The sequence below is a fragment of the Mustelus asterias genome, unplaced genomic scaffold (assembly GCF_964213995.1).
Source record: "Mustelus asterias unplaced genomic scaffold, sMusAst1.hap1.1 HAP1_SCAFFOLD_3375, whole genome shotgun sequence".
NCBI lineage: Eukaryota > Metazoa > Chordata > Chondrichthyes > Carcharhiniformes > Triakidae > Mustelus > Mustelus asterias.
In genome coordinates this window covers 18,978-34,456 of record NW_027593320.1, presented here as the reverse complement: position 1 = coordinate 34,456, position 15,479 = coordinate 18,978, and the positions used below count along the sequence as shown (strand labels likewise).

The 15,479-nt window shown below is 48.7% G+C and overlaps 1 protein-coding gene across 1 annotated transcript in view; it reads right to left on the bottom strand.

Annotated features, from left to right (window-relative positions):
- Positions 1-213: 213 nt before the first annotated feature.
- The window catches only part of LOC144490501 (transient receptor potential cation channel subfamily A member 1-like), a gene marked incomplete at its 3' end in the record, with an annotated part of 31,333 nt that continues 16,067 nt past the window's right edge, over positions 214-15,479 (bottom strand). Inside the window, exons 5-9 of the mRNA XM_078208243.1 lie at positions 12,333-12,428; positions 8,669-8,767; positions 7,216-7,314; positions 3,920-4,012; positions 214-374 (exon numbers count right to left, since the gene is read on the bottom strand). Coding sequence (XP_078064369.1) covers positions 214-374; positions 3,920-4,012; positions 7,216-7,314; positions 8,669-8,767; positions 12,333-12,428 — 548 coding nt within the window. The remainder of the gene's footprint in view (positions 375-3,919; positions 4,013-7,215; positions 7,315-8,668; positions 8,768-12,332; positions 12,429-15,479) is intronic.

The window sequence follows — 15,479 nt, the reverse complement described above, 5'->3', positions numbered from 1 at the left end:
TTTTTCTCGACAGAAGAAGGTGGAAGAGAGAATGTCCGGGGTGCGTGGGGTCCTTAATTATGCTGGCTGCTTTTCCCCGAGGCAGCGGGAAGTGTAGACAGAGTCGATGGATGGGAGGCTGGTTTGCGTGATGGACTGGGCGACACTCACGACCCTTTGTGAGGATGAGTTTTCCTGATGTCCCTGCAGCATTATTGCATCATACAATCTCACAACGTCAGCAGGTGCCCTGTGCCAACTCCTGTTAAGCTCCTGAGTGCATGGCTCCTTCTCACCTTGTCCTGAAACTGCAAGTTAATGTTTTCCTTGAGAATCATCTCCACAATTGTGAGCTGTCGCTGTTCCACCGCCAGGTGTAATGCAGTCTGCTGCCTCTACAGGTAGAGAAAATAAACAACTGGCCTTGTGACACAGATAATGTTCCAAACAACGTTTTCGCTAAGCTCCATGTCTCGCTAATGCACAGCAACCCAGAAATAACACTCAGGCCACTTTCAAGTTGTCCCATTTAAAGTTTCTTTATTCATTCGTGAGACATGGGCGTCGCTGGCTGGGCCAGCATTTATTGATGTGGAGATGCCGGCGTTGGACTGGGGTGAACACAGTAAGAAGTTTAACACCACCAGGTTAAAGTCCAACAGGTTTATTTGGTAGCAAATACTGTCCCTATTTGGTTAAACCTGTTAGACTTTAACCTGGTGTTGTTGAAACTCTTACAGCATTTATTGCCCATCCCTAGTTGCCCCTTGGAGGGTAGTTGAGAGTCAGCCACATTGCTGTGTGGCTCTGGAGTCACATGTAGGCCAGACCGGGGTAAGGACGGCAGATTTCCTTCCCTAAAGGACATTAGTGAACCAGAAGGGTTTTTCCGACAATGGGTCAACAGCAGATTCTTAATTCCAGATAAATTTTTTTATTGAATTCAAATTCCACCATCTGCCGTGACGGGATTCGAACCCGGGGTCCACCCAGAACATTGGCTGAGTTTCTGGATCAATAGTCTAGTGATAATACCACTAGGCCATCGCCTCCCAGGTACTGCACACGCTGGATAAAAGCCAATTACCCTGGACGCTGGAATCTGAAACCAAAAGGGAAAATGCTGGAAATTCTCAGCAGGTCTGGCAGCAGCTGCGGGGAGAGAAAAGAGCCGACGTTTCGAGTCCAGACGACCCTTCGCCAAAGCTCAGCTGAGAATTTCCGGCATTTTCTCTTTTAGTGACTGTGCATACAGGCTGTGCAAAATGAATTAATGATACTATTTATCTGAAATAAACAGGCTGTGCACAAAAAAACGATTCGGGGGAATATTGGTCCTAAAGCAAGATACCAGGGAATATCAGAAGAGTTTGGAGGGAGGTTGGAACACATTCAGTGCTGGCATGAACATCACAGGAATGTCCATTACAAGGACATGTTTTCAGAACAAGTGTTACAATCACAGGGCAGGCTCATTATAAGCATGAGTATTACAGCCCTATCCAATTACAAATGTGCATTACAAATATTTCCTTATTACAGACAACAGAAACACGCATCATAGACACAAGTTACAAACAATAATCTTACCTAAGTTTTGAGTTCAAACATTACACCAGATGTGATGTACATTTTGATTTTAATGGCGCGAGGGACATAAGCTTGTTAGAACTCGGGCTGTAAAAAGTGGTTTCTGTAAACTCTGTCAACAACTGTAAGCTGTCCTTTGGTGTAAGGCTGACATTTTATCAATCCTTTACTTATTTTCATTTGCTAACATCCCAAATAGAAGTTGACTTTCTTTATATTTACTCCAAGTCTTTTCTGTTGTGAGTCGAATTGCTTCCCCAAGCATTTCAATATCTTCCCATTAATGGGGGCGGCATAGCGGTCAGCACTGCGGCCTCACAGCGGTCAGCACTGCTGCCTCACAGCGGTCAGCACTGCGGCCTCACAGCGGGTCAGCACTGTGGCCTCACAGCGGTCAGCACTGCGGCCTCACAGCGGTCAGCACTGCGGCCTCACAGCGGTCAGCACTGCGGCCTCACAGCGGTCAGCACTGCGGCCTCACAGCGGTCAGCACTGCAGCTCACAGCGGTCAGCACTGCAGCCTCACAGCGGTCAGCACTGCAGCCTCACAGCGGTCAGCACTGCTCCTCACAGCGGTCAGCACTGCAGCCTCACAGCGGGTCAGCACTGCAGCCTCACAGCGGTCAGCACTGCAGCCTCACAGCGGTCAGCACTGCAGCCTCACAGCGGTCAGCACTGCAGCCTCACAGCGGTCAGCACTGCAGCCTCACAGCGGTCAGCACTGCAGCCTCACAGCGGTCAGCACTGCAGCCTCACAGCGGTCAGCACTGCAGCCTCACAGCGGTCAGCACTGCTGCCTCACAGCGGTCAGCACTGCGGCCTCACAGCGGTCAGCACTGCGGCCTCACAGCGGTCAGCACTGCTGCCTCACAGCGGTCAGCACTGCTGCCTCACAGCGGTCAGCACTGCTGCCTCACAGCGGTCAGCACTGCAGCCTCACAGCGGTCAGCACTGCGGCCTCACAGCGGTCAGCACTGCGGCCTCACAGCGGTCAGCACTGCTGCCTCACAGCGGTCAGCACTGCTGCCTCACAGCGGTCAGCACTGCTGCCTCACAGCGGTCAGCACTGCTGCCTCACAGCGGTCAGCACTGCAGCCTCACAGCGGTCAGCACTGCAGCCTCACAGCGGTCAGCACTGCTGCCTCACAGCGGTCAGCACTGCTGCCTCACAGCGGTCAGCACTGCTGCCTCACAGCGGTCAGCACTGCTGCCTCACAGCGGTCAGCACTGCTGCCTCACAGCGGTCAGCACTGCTGCCTCACAGCGGTCAGCACTGCTGCCTCACAGCGGTCAGCACTGCTGCCTCACAGCGGGTCAGCACTGCTGCCTCACAGCGGTCAGCACTGCTGCCTCACAGCGGTCAGCACTGCAGCCTCACAGCGGTCAGCACTGCAGCCTCACAGCGGTCAGCACTGCAGCCTCACAGCGGTCAGCACTGCAGCCTCACAGCGGTCAGCACTGCTGCCTCACAGCGGTCAGCACTGCTGCCTCACAGCGCCAGGGACCCGGGTTCGATCCCCAGCTTGGGTCACTGTCTGTGCAGAGTCTGCACGTTCCTATAGACTAGAATATTATAATGCCATTCAGCCCATCGAGTCTGCACCAACCACAATCCAACCCAGGTCCTATCCCCATAACCCCACGTACTTACCCTAGCTAGCCCCCCTGACACTAAGGGGCAATTTAGCATGGCCAATCCGCCTAACCCGCACATCTTTGGAGTGTGGGAGGAAACCGGAGCACCCGGAGGAAACCCACTCAGACACGGGGAGAGCGTGCAAACTCCACACAGACAGTAACCCAAGCCGGGGATCGAACCTGGCTCCCTGGTGCTGTGAGGCAGCAGTGCTAACCCACTGTGCCACCGTGCCGCCCCACATTCCCCCCGTGTCTGCGTGGGTTTCCTCCCACAGACCAAAGATGTGCGGATTCAGTGGATTGGCCAGGCTAAATTGCCCCTCAGTGTGTCAGGGGGATTAGGAAGGTTACGACGATAAGACCTGGGTGGGATTGTGGTCGGTACAGGCTCGATGGGCCAAATGGTCTCCTTCTGCACCGTAGACTCTGATTCTATGATAACAGAAACAGAAAAATACCCAAGGAAAGTAGGAGTTTAAAAAAAATTTAACATGGCAACTTAATGACTCTTAACTATTTCACTCCAGATAATAAGAACATAAGAACTTAGGAGCAGGAGGAGGCCATCTGGCCCCTCGAGTCTGCTCTGCCATTCAATATCATGGCTGATCTTTTCATGAGCTCCACTTACCCGCCCGCTCACCATAACCCTTAATTTGGGTCTAACTTTGAATCAAAAGGTGCACAGTATCCAATGGTCACGAGAACCTACATGGTCACTGATGTTGATGTCACAACCGGCGTCCAACAAAAGCTTGACAAGCTGGACAGAGTTGTGTTTCACAGCAAGATGGAGGCTGGCACACTGTCAATTATAAGATAAAATGGCACAATTAATCTCAATCTCAGTGTGTGAAACAGTCTGCTTCTTATTCATCTCCTACCATCAGAAAGACCAAATCCCACACAGTTAATAATGTCCATAGAACCACAGAACCATAGAAACTTACAGCTCAGAAACAGGCCTTTTGGCCCTTCTTGTCTGTGCCGAACCATTTTATGCCCAGTCCCACTGACCTGCACTTGGACCATATCCCTCCACACCCCTCTCATCCATGAACCCGTCCAAGTTTTTCTTAAATGTTAAAAGTGACCCCGCATTTACCACTTTATCCGGCAGCTCATTCCACACTCCCACCACTCTCTGCGTGAAGAAGCCGCCCCTAATATTCCCTTTAAACTTTTCTCCTTTCACCCTTAACCCATGCCCTCTGGTTTTTTTCTCCCCTAGCCTCAGCGGAAAAAGCCTCAGCGGAAAAAACCATCTGTCCAGTAAATGAGAAATGGATCTATCCTCCTTGCAGAGGAGATTTACCAGGATGCTGCCTGGTTTGGAGGGTAGGTCTTATGAGGAAAGGTTGAGGGAGCTAGGGCTGTTCTCTCTGGAGCGGAGGAGGCTGAGGGGAGACTTAATAGAGGTTCATAAAATGATGAAGGGGATAGATAGAGTGAATGTTCAAAGACTATTTCCTCGGGTGGATGGAGCTATTACAAGGGGGCATAACTATAGGGTTCGTGGTGGGAGATACAGGACGGATATCAGAGGTAGGTTCTTTACGCAGAGAGTGGTTGGGGTGTGGAATGGACTGCCTGCAGTGATAGTGGAGTCAGACACTTTAGGAACATTTAAGCGGTTATTGGATAGGCACATGGAGCGCACCAGGATGATAGGGAGTGGGATAGCTTGATCTTGGTTTCAGATAAAGCTCGGCACAACATCGTGGGCCGAAGGGCTGTTCTGTGCTGTACTGTTCTATGTTCTATAAGGCTAGGTTAGCGGCTACAGTCTAGACTGACACTGGCTGGAATTTTACCGGCACGCCCGCCCCGATTCCGGAGGCGGGTGAGGTTCCGAGAACGGCATTCCCCGTTGGCCTTGGGCGGGATCATGCGAAACACGGGCAGGCGGTGCCGGTAAGATTCTGCCCACTCAGCGTCACTGGACACAAGTAGTATAGGCAGTCAGCCATTCTGCACTCTTCCTCCCCGATCTTCTCCCCAAACCTCTCCACTCCCTTTCCAAACCTTTAAAGACACACCACAGAAAGCATCCTTTCTGGTTGTATCACAGCTTGGTATGGCTCCTGCTCTGCCCAAGACCTCAACGCACCCACGCACCCCGGACATTCTCTCTTCCACCTTCTTTCGTCGGGAAAAAGATACAAAAGTCTGAGGTCACGTACCAACCGACTCAAGAACAGCTTCTTCCCTGCTGCTGTCAGAGTTTTGAATGGACTTACCTCGCATTAAGTTGATCTTTCTCCACACCCTAGCTATGACTGTAACACTACATTCTGCACCCTCTCCTTTCCTTCTCTATGAACGGTATGCTTTGTTTGTATAGCGCGCAAGAAACAATACTTTTCACTGTATGTTAATACATGTGACAATAATAAATCAAATCAAAGCAAACTACAAAGGGTCATGAATGTAGCCCAGTCTATCACTCAAACCAGCCTCCCATCCATCGACTCTGTCTACACTTCCCGCTCCCTCGGTAAAGCAGCCGGCATAATTAAGGACCCCCACACACCCCGGACATTCTCTCTTCCACCTTCTTCTGTCGAGAAAAAAATACAAAAGTCTGAGGTCACGCACCGACCGACTCAAGAACAGCTTCTTCCCTGCTGCTGTCAGACTTTTGAATGGACCTACCTTGCATTAAGTTGATCTTTCTTTACACCCCAGCTGTGATTATAACACCACATGCTGCACTCTCTCGTTTCCTTCTCTATGAACGGTATGCTTTGTCTGTATAGCGCGCAAGAAACAATACTTTTCACTGTATACTAATGCATGTGACAATAATAAATCAAATGAAATATTAAGTTGATCTTTCTCTACACCCTAGCTATGACTGTAACACTACATTCTGCACTCTCTCCTTTCCTTCTCTATGAACGGTATGCTTTGTTTGTACAGTGCGCAAGAAACAATACTTTTCACTGTATGTTAATACACGTGACAATAATAAGTCAAATCAAAGTGACACTGGTTAGCCTCTAACGCCTCATTTAAATACTTATTCTTCAGGTGTCAGCCTAGGCAGTTTGTGTCAGCGGATACTCAATCATAGGAGCCGTATTGATAGTGTGGATGAACAGAGGGATCTGGGTGTCCATGTGCATAGATCCCTGAAAGTTGGCACCCAGGTTGATAGGGTTGTTAAGAAGGCGTACGGTGTGTTAGCTTTTATTGGTAGAGGGATTGAGTTTCGGAGCCATGAGGTCATGCTGCAACTGTACAAAACTCTGGTGCGGCCGCATTTGGAGTATTGCGTACAGTTCTGGTCGCCGTATTATAGGAAAGATCTGGAAGTGTTGGAAAGGGTGCAGAGGAGATTTACCAGGATGTTGCCTGGTATGGTGGGAAAATCGTATGAGGAAAGGCTGAGGGGCTTGAGGTTGTTTTCGTTAGAGAGAAGAAGGTTTAAGAGGTGACTTAATAGAGGCAGACAAGATGATCAGAGGATTAGATAGGGTGGATAGTGACAGCCTTTTTCCTTGGATGGTGTTGGCTAGCACGAGGGGACATAGCTTTAAATTGAGGGGTGAGAGATATAGGACAGATGTTAGAGGTAGGTTCTTTACTCAGAGAGTAGTAAGGGCGTGGAATGGCCTGCCTGCAGCAGTGGTGGACTCGTCAACGTTGAGAGCGTTCAAGTGGTTATTGGATAAACATATGGATGATATTGGAATAGTGTAGGTTAGAGGGGCTTTAGATTGGTATCACTGGTCGGTGCAACATCGAGGGCCGAAGGGCCTGTACTGCGCTGTAATGTTCTATGTTCTATGTATAGCCAAGCCCAGCCCTGGCACCATTTGAAATCTGTGCATTTTGGTAGCAGTAGTCTCTGAAATCTGATCAGAAGTGGGAAGCCTGGCTGATTTTTATTTTGTTCCTTTATTGTCCCCTGGCTGAGGGGTCAGTTAATTCAGCACGGACTCGTGTTTGAAATCTTCGGCTCGCTCAGAGCTTAGACAGCGGTGAAGGAGTCTTCACCCTTACCTTAGCCACTGCATTCATGTCGATCCCTTCTTCCACCAGTAAACGACAGACATCTTTGTGTCCCTGTCTCACCGCGTAGTGCAGAGCATTGAAGCTTTGCTGATTGAAGAAGCAGAAATTAGACCTTCAGCTACCAAATGAGGCAGTGATAACCTGCATCTACCTGTTCGCCAAAGGTTGACTCCATATTGTTGAGGTAGAAATACACAAGTGGCAATTCTTTCACATCCACAGGGCAGGCACTTCCCCACATACCTGACTGTCCAGCATGCACCCAGGATTGGTGAGATTCCCACCAGAGATCCAGTATAAAGCGACTGTCATCATCAGAAACTGCTTTTAAAGATGAGTCTCATCAAAACAAAGGCCTCATAAAGAAGGGTTTATCCCCCAACAGGGATCCCCTGATGGGGTGATCTCGTGACCAAGGACTTTCTTAAACAATGGGATCATTTAGACCATAAGACATAGGAGCAGAATTAGACCACTTGGCTCATCGAGTCTGCTCCGTCATTCAAACATGGCTGATGAGGATTTCTCGAAATCCTCCCAAACAGAGATGGGGGAAATCCCATTACAAGGGAATGATGTTCCCACTTGTTGCTCCCTCATCATTGTGGTGGCAATGCAACTTATTGCCACTTTCCTGGCACTTTGTAAAGGGCGTTGGTGAGGCCACATCTGGAATATTGTGTGCAGTTTTGGTGTCCTTATCTGAGGAAGGATGCCCTTGCTATAGAGGGAGCGCAGCGTCAAATGTTGTTTAACACAGCTCCTTTGAAGGGCCTTGGGGCCTTTAACTACTTTAAAAGGTGTTATCTAAGTACAGGTTGTTGTTGTGATGGATACAGGTCTCCAGCTCTCCTGATATGAAAGACAAGTAAGAAGTCTCACAACACCAGGTTAAAGTCCAACAGGGTTATTTGGCAGCACGAGCTTTCGGAGTCTCATTCCTTCTTCAGGTGAGTGAGGACTCGTGTTCACAAACAGGGCATATAAAGACACAAACTCAATTTACAAGACAATGGTTGGAATGTGAGTCTTTACAGGTAATCAAGTCTTAAAGGTACAGACAATGTGAGTGAAGAGAGCATTAAGCACAGGATAAAGAGATGCGTATTGTCTCCAGACAGGACAGTTAGTGAGATTTTGCACTAACTAAGTCTCACTAGCTGTTCTGTCTGGAGACAATACACATCTCTTTAACCTGTGCTTAATGCTCCCTCCACCCACATTGTCTGTACCTTTAAGACCTGGTTGGCTGTAGGGATTCGCATTCTAATCAGTATTCTGTAACTTGATTTCTGTGTCTGTGCACTGTTGGAGAACAGAGACCACTCCATCTGACGAAGGAGCAGCGCTCCGAAAGCTAATGGTATTTGCTACCAAATAAACCTGTTGGACTTTAACCTGGTGTTGTTAAAACTCTTCCTGTGTTCACATCTGTACTCACATTGCACCGCATGTTAATTTGACACTGGTTATCAAGCAGCACTTTTACACAGTTGAAGTGGCCACCCTCAGACGCAAGGTGCAGGGCCGTTTGTCCATTCTGAAACAAGGAACAGGCAGACAGGGGGTCAGAATTCTTCAACATGCTTCAGTTTAAATATTTTATTCGCATATAAGGTGCTGGTGAGGCCTCACCTGGGGTACTGTGTACAGTTTTGGTCTCCTTACTTGAGAAAGGATATACTGGCACTGGAGGGGGTGCAGAGGAGATTCACTAGGTTGGTTCCGGAGTTGAGAGGGTTGGCTTATGAGGAGATATATAAATGATTTGGAGGAAAATGTAACTGGTTTGATTAGTAAGTTTGTGGACGACACAAAGGTTGGTGGATTTGCGGATAGTATGGGCGGCACGGTGGCACAGTGGTTAGCACTGCTGCTTCACAGCTCCAGGGTCCCGGGTCACTGTCTGTGTGGAGTTTGCACATTCTCCTCGTGTCTGCGTGGGTTTCCTCCGGGTGCTCCGGTTTCCTCCCACAGTCCAAAGATGTGCGGATTAGGTTGATTGGCCAGGTTAAAAAATTGCCCCCTAGAGTCCTGGGATGCGTAGGTTAGAGGGATTAGCGGGAAAAATATGTGGGGGTAGGGCCTGGGTGGGATTGTGGTCGGTGCAGACTCGATGGGCCGAATGGCCTCCTTCTGCACTGTAGGGTTTCTATGATTTCTATGATGATATAGCGATGAGGACCATCAGAGGATACAGCAGGATATCAATCAGCTGGAGACTTGGGCAGAGAGATGGCAGATGGAGTTTAATCCGGACAAATGTGAGGTAATGCATTTTGGAAGGTCTAATACAGATAGGAAATATACAGTAAATGGCAGAACCCTTAAGAGTATTGAAAGGCTGAGGGATCTGGGTGTACAGGTACACAGGTCACTGAAAGTGGCAACGCAGGTGGAGAAGGTAGCCAAGAAGGCATACGGCATGCTTGCCTTCATCGGCCGGAGGTATTGAGTTTAAAAATTGGCAAGTCATGTTGCAGCTTTATAGAACCTTAGTTAGGCCGCACTTGGAATATAGTGTTCAATTCTGGTCGCCACACTACCAGAAGGATGTGGAGGCTTTGGAGAGGGTACAGAAAAGATTTACCAGGATGTTGCCTGGTATGGAGGGCATTAGTTATGAGGAGAGGTTGGAGAAACTTGGTTTGTTCTCACTGGAGCGACGGAGGTTGAGGGGAGACCTGATAGAAGTCTACAAGATTATGAGAGGCATGGACAGAGTGGATAGTCAGAAACTTTTCCCCAGGGTGGAAGAGTCAATTATTAGGGGGCACAGGTTTAAGGTGCGAGGGGCAAGGTTTAAAGGAGATGTACGAGGCAGATTTTTTTACACAGAGGGTGGTGGGTGCCTGGAACTCGTTGCCGGGGGAGGTAGAGGAAGCGGATATGGTAGTGATTTTAAGGGGCGTCTTGACAAGTACATGAATAGGATGGGAATAGAGGGATATGGTCTCTGGAAGGGTAGGGGGTTTTAGTTAAGTCGGGCAGCATGGTCGGTGCCGGCTTGAAGGGCCGAAGGGCCTGTTCCTGTGCTCTAATTTTCTTTGTTCTTTGAGAGACTGAGTAGACTGGGGCTATACTCATTGGAATTCAGAAGAATGAGGGGAGATCTTATAGAAACATATAAGATTATGAAGGGAATAGATAAGATAGAAGCAGGGAAGTTGTTTCCACTGGCAGGTGAAACTAGAACTAGGGGGCATGGCTTCAAAATAAGGGGGAGCAGATTTAGGACTGAGTTGAGGAGGGACTTCTTCACACAAAGGGTTGTGAATCTGTGGAATTCCCTGCCCAGTGAAGCAGTTGAGGCTACCTCATTGAATGTTTTTAAGGCAAGGATAGATAAATTTTACTCCGTTGGTGGCAGCGTGGTTGGGTGCGGTCATCCCAACGCCTCGCATCACATCCCGAGAGGGTCATTCACTTTGTTCGGTGGATTCTGGGAAAGGGTGATGCCATGGTGACTGGGACACTTGGTTCAGCTCTCCTTGAGCATGGGTAGCTCAACACCTCAATGTGGTACTTAGCCGCACAGAGCAGGAGAGGACCACCCAGTGAGGGACTGGGCCCCAAAGAGCAGGAGAGATTTATATTCCAGGTGCAGGATAGAACTGGAGCCAATCTTGACACATTTAAAAATGTGATTACGGATTTAAGAGATGGAGATGCCGGCGTTGGACTGGGGTGGGCACAGTAAGAAGTCTCACAAACCAGGTTGAAGTCCAACAGGTTTATTTGGAACCACGAGCTTTCGGAGCGCTGCTCCTTCATCAGGTCCACAAACAACCACTCACCTGAGGAAGGAGAAGCGCTCCGAAAGCTCGTGATTCCAAATAAACCTCTTGGACTTTAACCTGGTGTTGTGAGACTTATTATAGATTTACACATATACCTCCTAGTCCAACAACCGTTATCAGTCTGTGTCTGTTTGTGGTGATTTAAGTGAACCTCCAGTTACTGCCCACCACCAGCATACAATTAATATATCATTAACAGAGCACTGCCTGTTAGGCTATCAAGCCTCTTGGACAGCTCTGTCCAGTGGGTCACTGAGCTCCACAGTGCAAGGGAGTACCAACTGATGAGGTACTGAAATCCACGGCACAGGAAGGCACCAGCCAGTGTGGAGCAAAGCCCCACAGATCCAGAGAGCATCGTGGGACTGAGCGCTGCAGATCAGAAAGGTCACAGAACCCCTTAACCAGCTTTACCGAGTTAGTGACTCGCGATCAGTACAGCTATTCAGTATTGGGCAGTGCCAAACCAATTCTTAATGACAGAAAGTTCAAAGTACAGATCTACCTGTGGTAAAGAACAAAGAAAATTACAGCACAGGAACAGGCCCTTCGGCCCTCCAAGCCTGCACCGACCATTCTGCCCCACTGAACTAAAACCCCCTACCCTTCCGGGGACCGTATCCCTCTATTCCCATTCTATTCATGTACTTGTCAAGACGCCCCTTAAAACTCACTACCGTATCCGCTTCCACTACCTCCCCCGGCAAAGAGTAAAGAGCCTGTAATAATGTTAAGGACATAAGAACATAAGAACGAGGAGCAGGAGTAGGCCATCTGGCCCCTCGAGCCTGCTCCGCCATTCAATAAGATCATGGCTGATCTTTTCGTGGACTCAGCTCGTTCACCATAACCCTTAATTCCTTTACTGTTCAGAAATTTATCTATCATTGCCTTAAAAACATTCAATGAGGTAGCTTCAACTGCTTCACTGGGCAGGGAATTCCACAGATTCACAACCCTTTGTGTGAAGAAGTTCCTCCTCAACTCAGTCCTAAATCTGCTCCCCCTTATTTTGAGGCCATGCCCCCTAGTTCTAGTTTCACTCGTCAGTGGAAACAACTTCCCTGCTTCTATCTTATCTATTCCCTTCATAATCTTCTATGTTTCTATAAGATCTCCCCTCATTCTTCTGAATTCCAATGAGTATAGCCCCAGTCTACTCAGTCTCTCCTCATAAGGCAACCCTCTCAACTCCAGAGCCTGTAATAGTGTTACCAGACAAAATGGGTGTTCCTTACAACTGTGCCCCCATATTGCCTCAAGCCAGCAGCCACCTATAAAGCTTCATGTTGGTCCAAGACTAACCTGGTTTTTGGTTTCAGTGTAGATATCGTCTATCAGATTCTCCAGCACATGCACATGTCCCTGTTTTGCTGCCAAATGAATGATGCTGTTTCCTTCCTGGGTAGAGAGTGAAGAAACATAGAACATAGAAACATAGAAAAACCACAGCACAATACAGGCCCTTCAGCCCACAAAGTTGTGCCAAACATGTCCCTACCTTAGCGATTACTAGGCTTACCTATAACCCTCTATCTTACTAAGTTCCATGTACTTATCTAAAAGTCTCTTAAAAGACCCTATCGAATCCGCCTCCACCACCGTTGCTGGCAGCCCATTCCACGCACCCACCACCCTCTGAGTGAAAAACTTACCCCTGACATCTCCTCTGTACCTACTCCCCAGCACCTTAAACCTGTGTCCTCTTGTGGCAACCATTTCAGCCCTGGGAAAAAGCCTCTGACTGTCCACTCGATCAATACCTCTCAACATCTTATACACCTCTCTCAGGTCACCCCTCATCCTTCGTCTCTCCAAGGAGAAAAGGCCGAGCTCACTCAACCTATCCTCATAAGGCATGCTCCTCAACCCAGGCAACATCCTTGTAAATCTCCTCTGCACCCTTTCTATGGCTTCCACATCCTTCCTGGAATGAGGCGACCAGAACTGGGCACAGTACTCCAAGTGTGGTCTGACCAGGGTCTTATATAGCTGCAACATTATCTCACGACTCCTAAACTCAATTCCTCGATTGATGAAGGCCAGTACACCATATGCCTTCTTAACCACAGCCTCAACCTGCACAGCTGCTTTGAGCGTCCTATGAACTCGGACCCCAAGATCCTTCTGATCTTCCACTCTGCCAAGAGTCCTACCATTAATATTATATTCTGCCATCCTATTTGACCTGCCAAAATGAACCACCTCACACTTATCTGGGTTGAACTCCATCTGCCACTTCTCCGCCCAGTCTTGCATCCTATCAATGTCTCACTGCAACTTCTAACATCCCTCCACACTATCAGGTGGCCATAGACAGAAGCTTTAGGGATACAGTTACTCCGAGGAATGAAAACAGATGGGTGACAGTGAGAGGGGCTGGGAGGAAGCAGTCCGTGCAGGGATCCCCGGTGGTCGTTCCCCTTAGCAACAAGTATTCCGCTTTGGATACGGTTGAGGGGGATGACATACCAGTGGTGAGCCGCAGTGAGAGGATCTCCAGCACTGTGTCCGTCTCTGTGGCTCGGGAGGGTAAGGGGCAGAGCGGGAGGGCAATAGTTATTGGGGACTCGTTAGTTAGAGGGATAGATAGGAGGTTCTGTGGCAGCAAAAGAGACTCACAGATGGTATGTTGCCTACCGGATGCCAAGGTCCGTGACGTCTCAGACCGTGTTTTCCGGATTCTGAAGGGGGAGGGGAAACAGTCACAAGTCGTGGTACACATTGGTACCAATGACATAGGTAAGAGAAGGGACGGGGATTTAAAGCAGGAATTTCTGGAGCTGGGCTGGAAGCTGAGAGCCAAGACAAAACATGTGGTCATCTCTGGTACGTTGCCGGTGCCACGTGATAGCGAGTTGAGGAACAGGGAGAGAGTGCAGTTAAATATGTGGTTGCAGGGATGGTGTAGGAGGGAGGGCTTCAGATACGTGGATAATTGCAACACATTCTGGGGAAGGTGGGACCTGTACAAACAGGACGGGGTGCACCTGAACCAGAGGGGCACCAATATCCTAGGAGGGAAATTTGTTACGGCTCTTCAGGGGGGTTTAAACTAATTTGTCAGGGGAGTGGGAAAAGGAGTTGTAGTCCAGAAGTCAGTGAGGGTGGTGAGGTATTGGGGAAGGTATCAGGGTCAAGGGTGGGTACCGGTAGACAGGAAGGTGGGTTGAAGTGTGTCTACTTCAATGCAAGGAGCATCCGGAACAAGGTAGATGAACTTGGGGCGTGGATTGGTACTTGGGACTACGATGTTGTGGCCATTACGGAGACGTGGGTAGAACAAGGACAGGAATGGTTGTTGGACGTTCCGGGGTATAGATGTTTCACTAAGTGTAGGGAAGCTGGTAAAAGAGGTGGAGGAGTGGCATTGTTAATCAAAGATAGTTTAACGGCTGCGGAAAGGCACTTCGAGGGGGATCTGCACACTGAGGTAATATGGGCTGAGGTTAGAAATAGGAAAGGAGCGGTCACGTTGTTAGGAGTTTACTATAGGCCCCCAAATAGTAAGAGAGATGTGGAGGAAGAAATTGCTAAGCAGATTATGGATATGTGTGGGGGTCACAGGGTAGTTGTCATGGGGGACTTTAACTTTCCAAATATTGATTGGAATCAAATAGTTCACTCAACCTATCCTCATAAGGCATGCTCCTCAACCCAGGCAACATCCTTGTAAATCTCCTCTGCACCCTTTCTATGGCTTCCACATCCTTCCTGGAATGAGGCGACCAGAACTGGGCACAGTACTCCAAGTGTGGTCTGACCTGGCCTTCATCAATCGAGGAATTGAGTTTAGGTCAAATAGTTTGGATGGGGCAGTTTTTGTGCAGTGTGTGCAGGAGGGTTTCCTGACACAATATGTGGATAGGCCGACAAGAGGTGAGGCCACATTAGATTTGGTACTGGGAAATGAACCGGGCCAAGTGTTAGATTTGGTTGTGGGAGAGCACTTTGGAGATAGTGACCACAATTCGGTGTCTTTTGTTATTGCAATGGAGAGGGATAGGGCCATAAGGCAGGGCAAGGTTTACAATTGGGGGAGAGGTAATTATGATGTGATTAGGCAAGAATTAGGGGGCATAAGTTGGGAACAGAAACTGTCAGAGAAAGGAACTAATGAAAAGTGGAACTTTTTCAAGGAACAAATACTGGATGTCCTTGATAGGTATGTCCCTGTCAGGCAGGGAGGAAATGGCCGAGTGAGGGAACCATGGTTCACGAAAGAGGTGGAATGTCTTGTGAAAAGGAAGAGGGAAGCTTATGTAGGGATGAGGAAACAAGGTTCAGATGGCTCGTTTGAGGGTTACAAGTTAGCAAGGAATGAGCTGAAAAAGGGGCTTAGGAGAGCTAGGAGGGGACACGAGAAGTCCTTGGTGGGTCGGATCAAGGAAAACCCCAAGGCTTTTTACTCTTATGTGAGGAATAAAAGAATGACCAGGGGGAGGTTAGGGC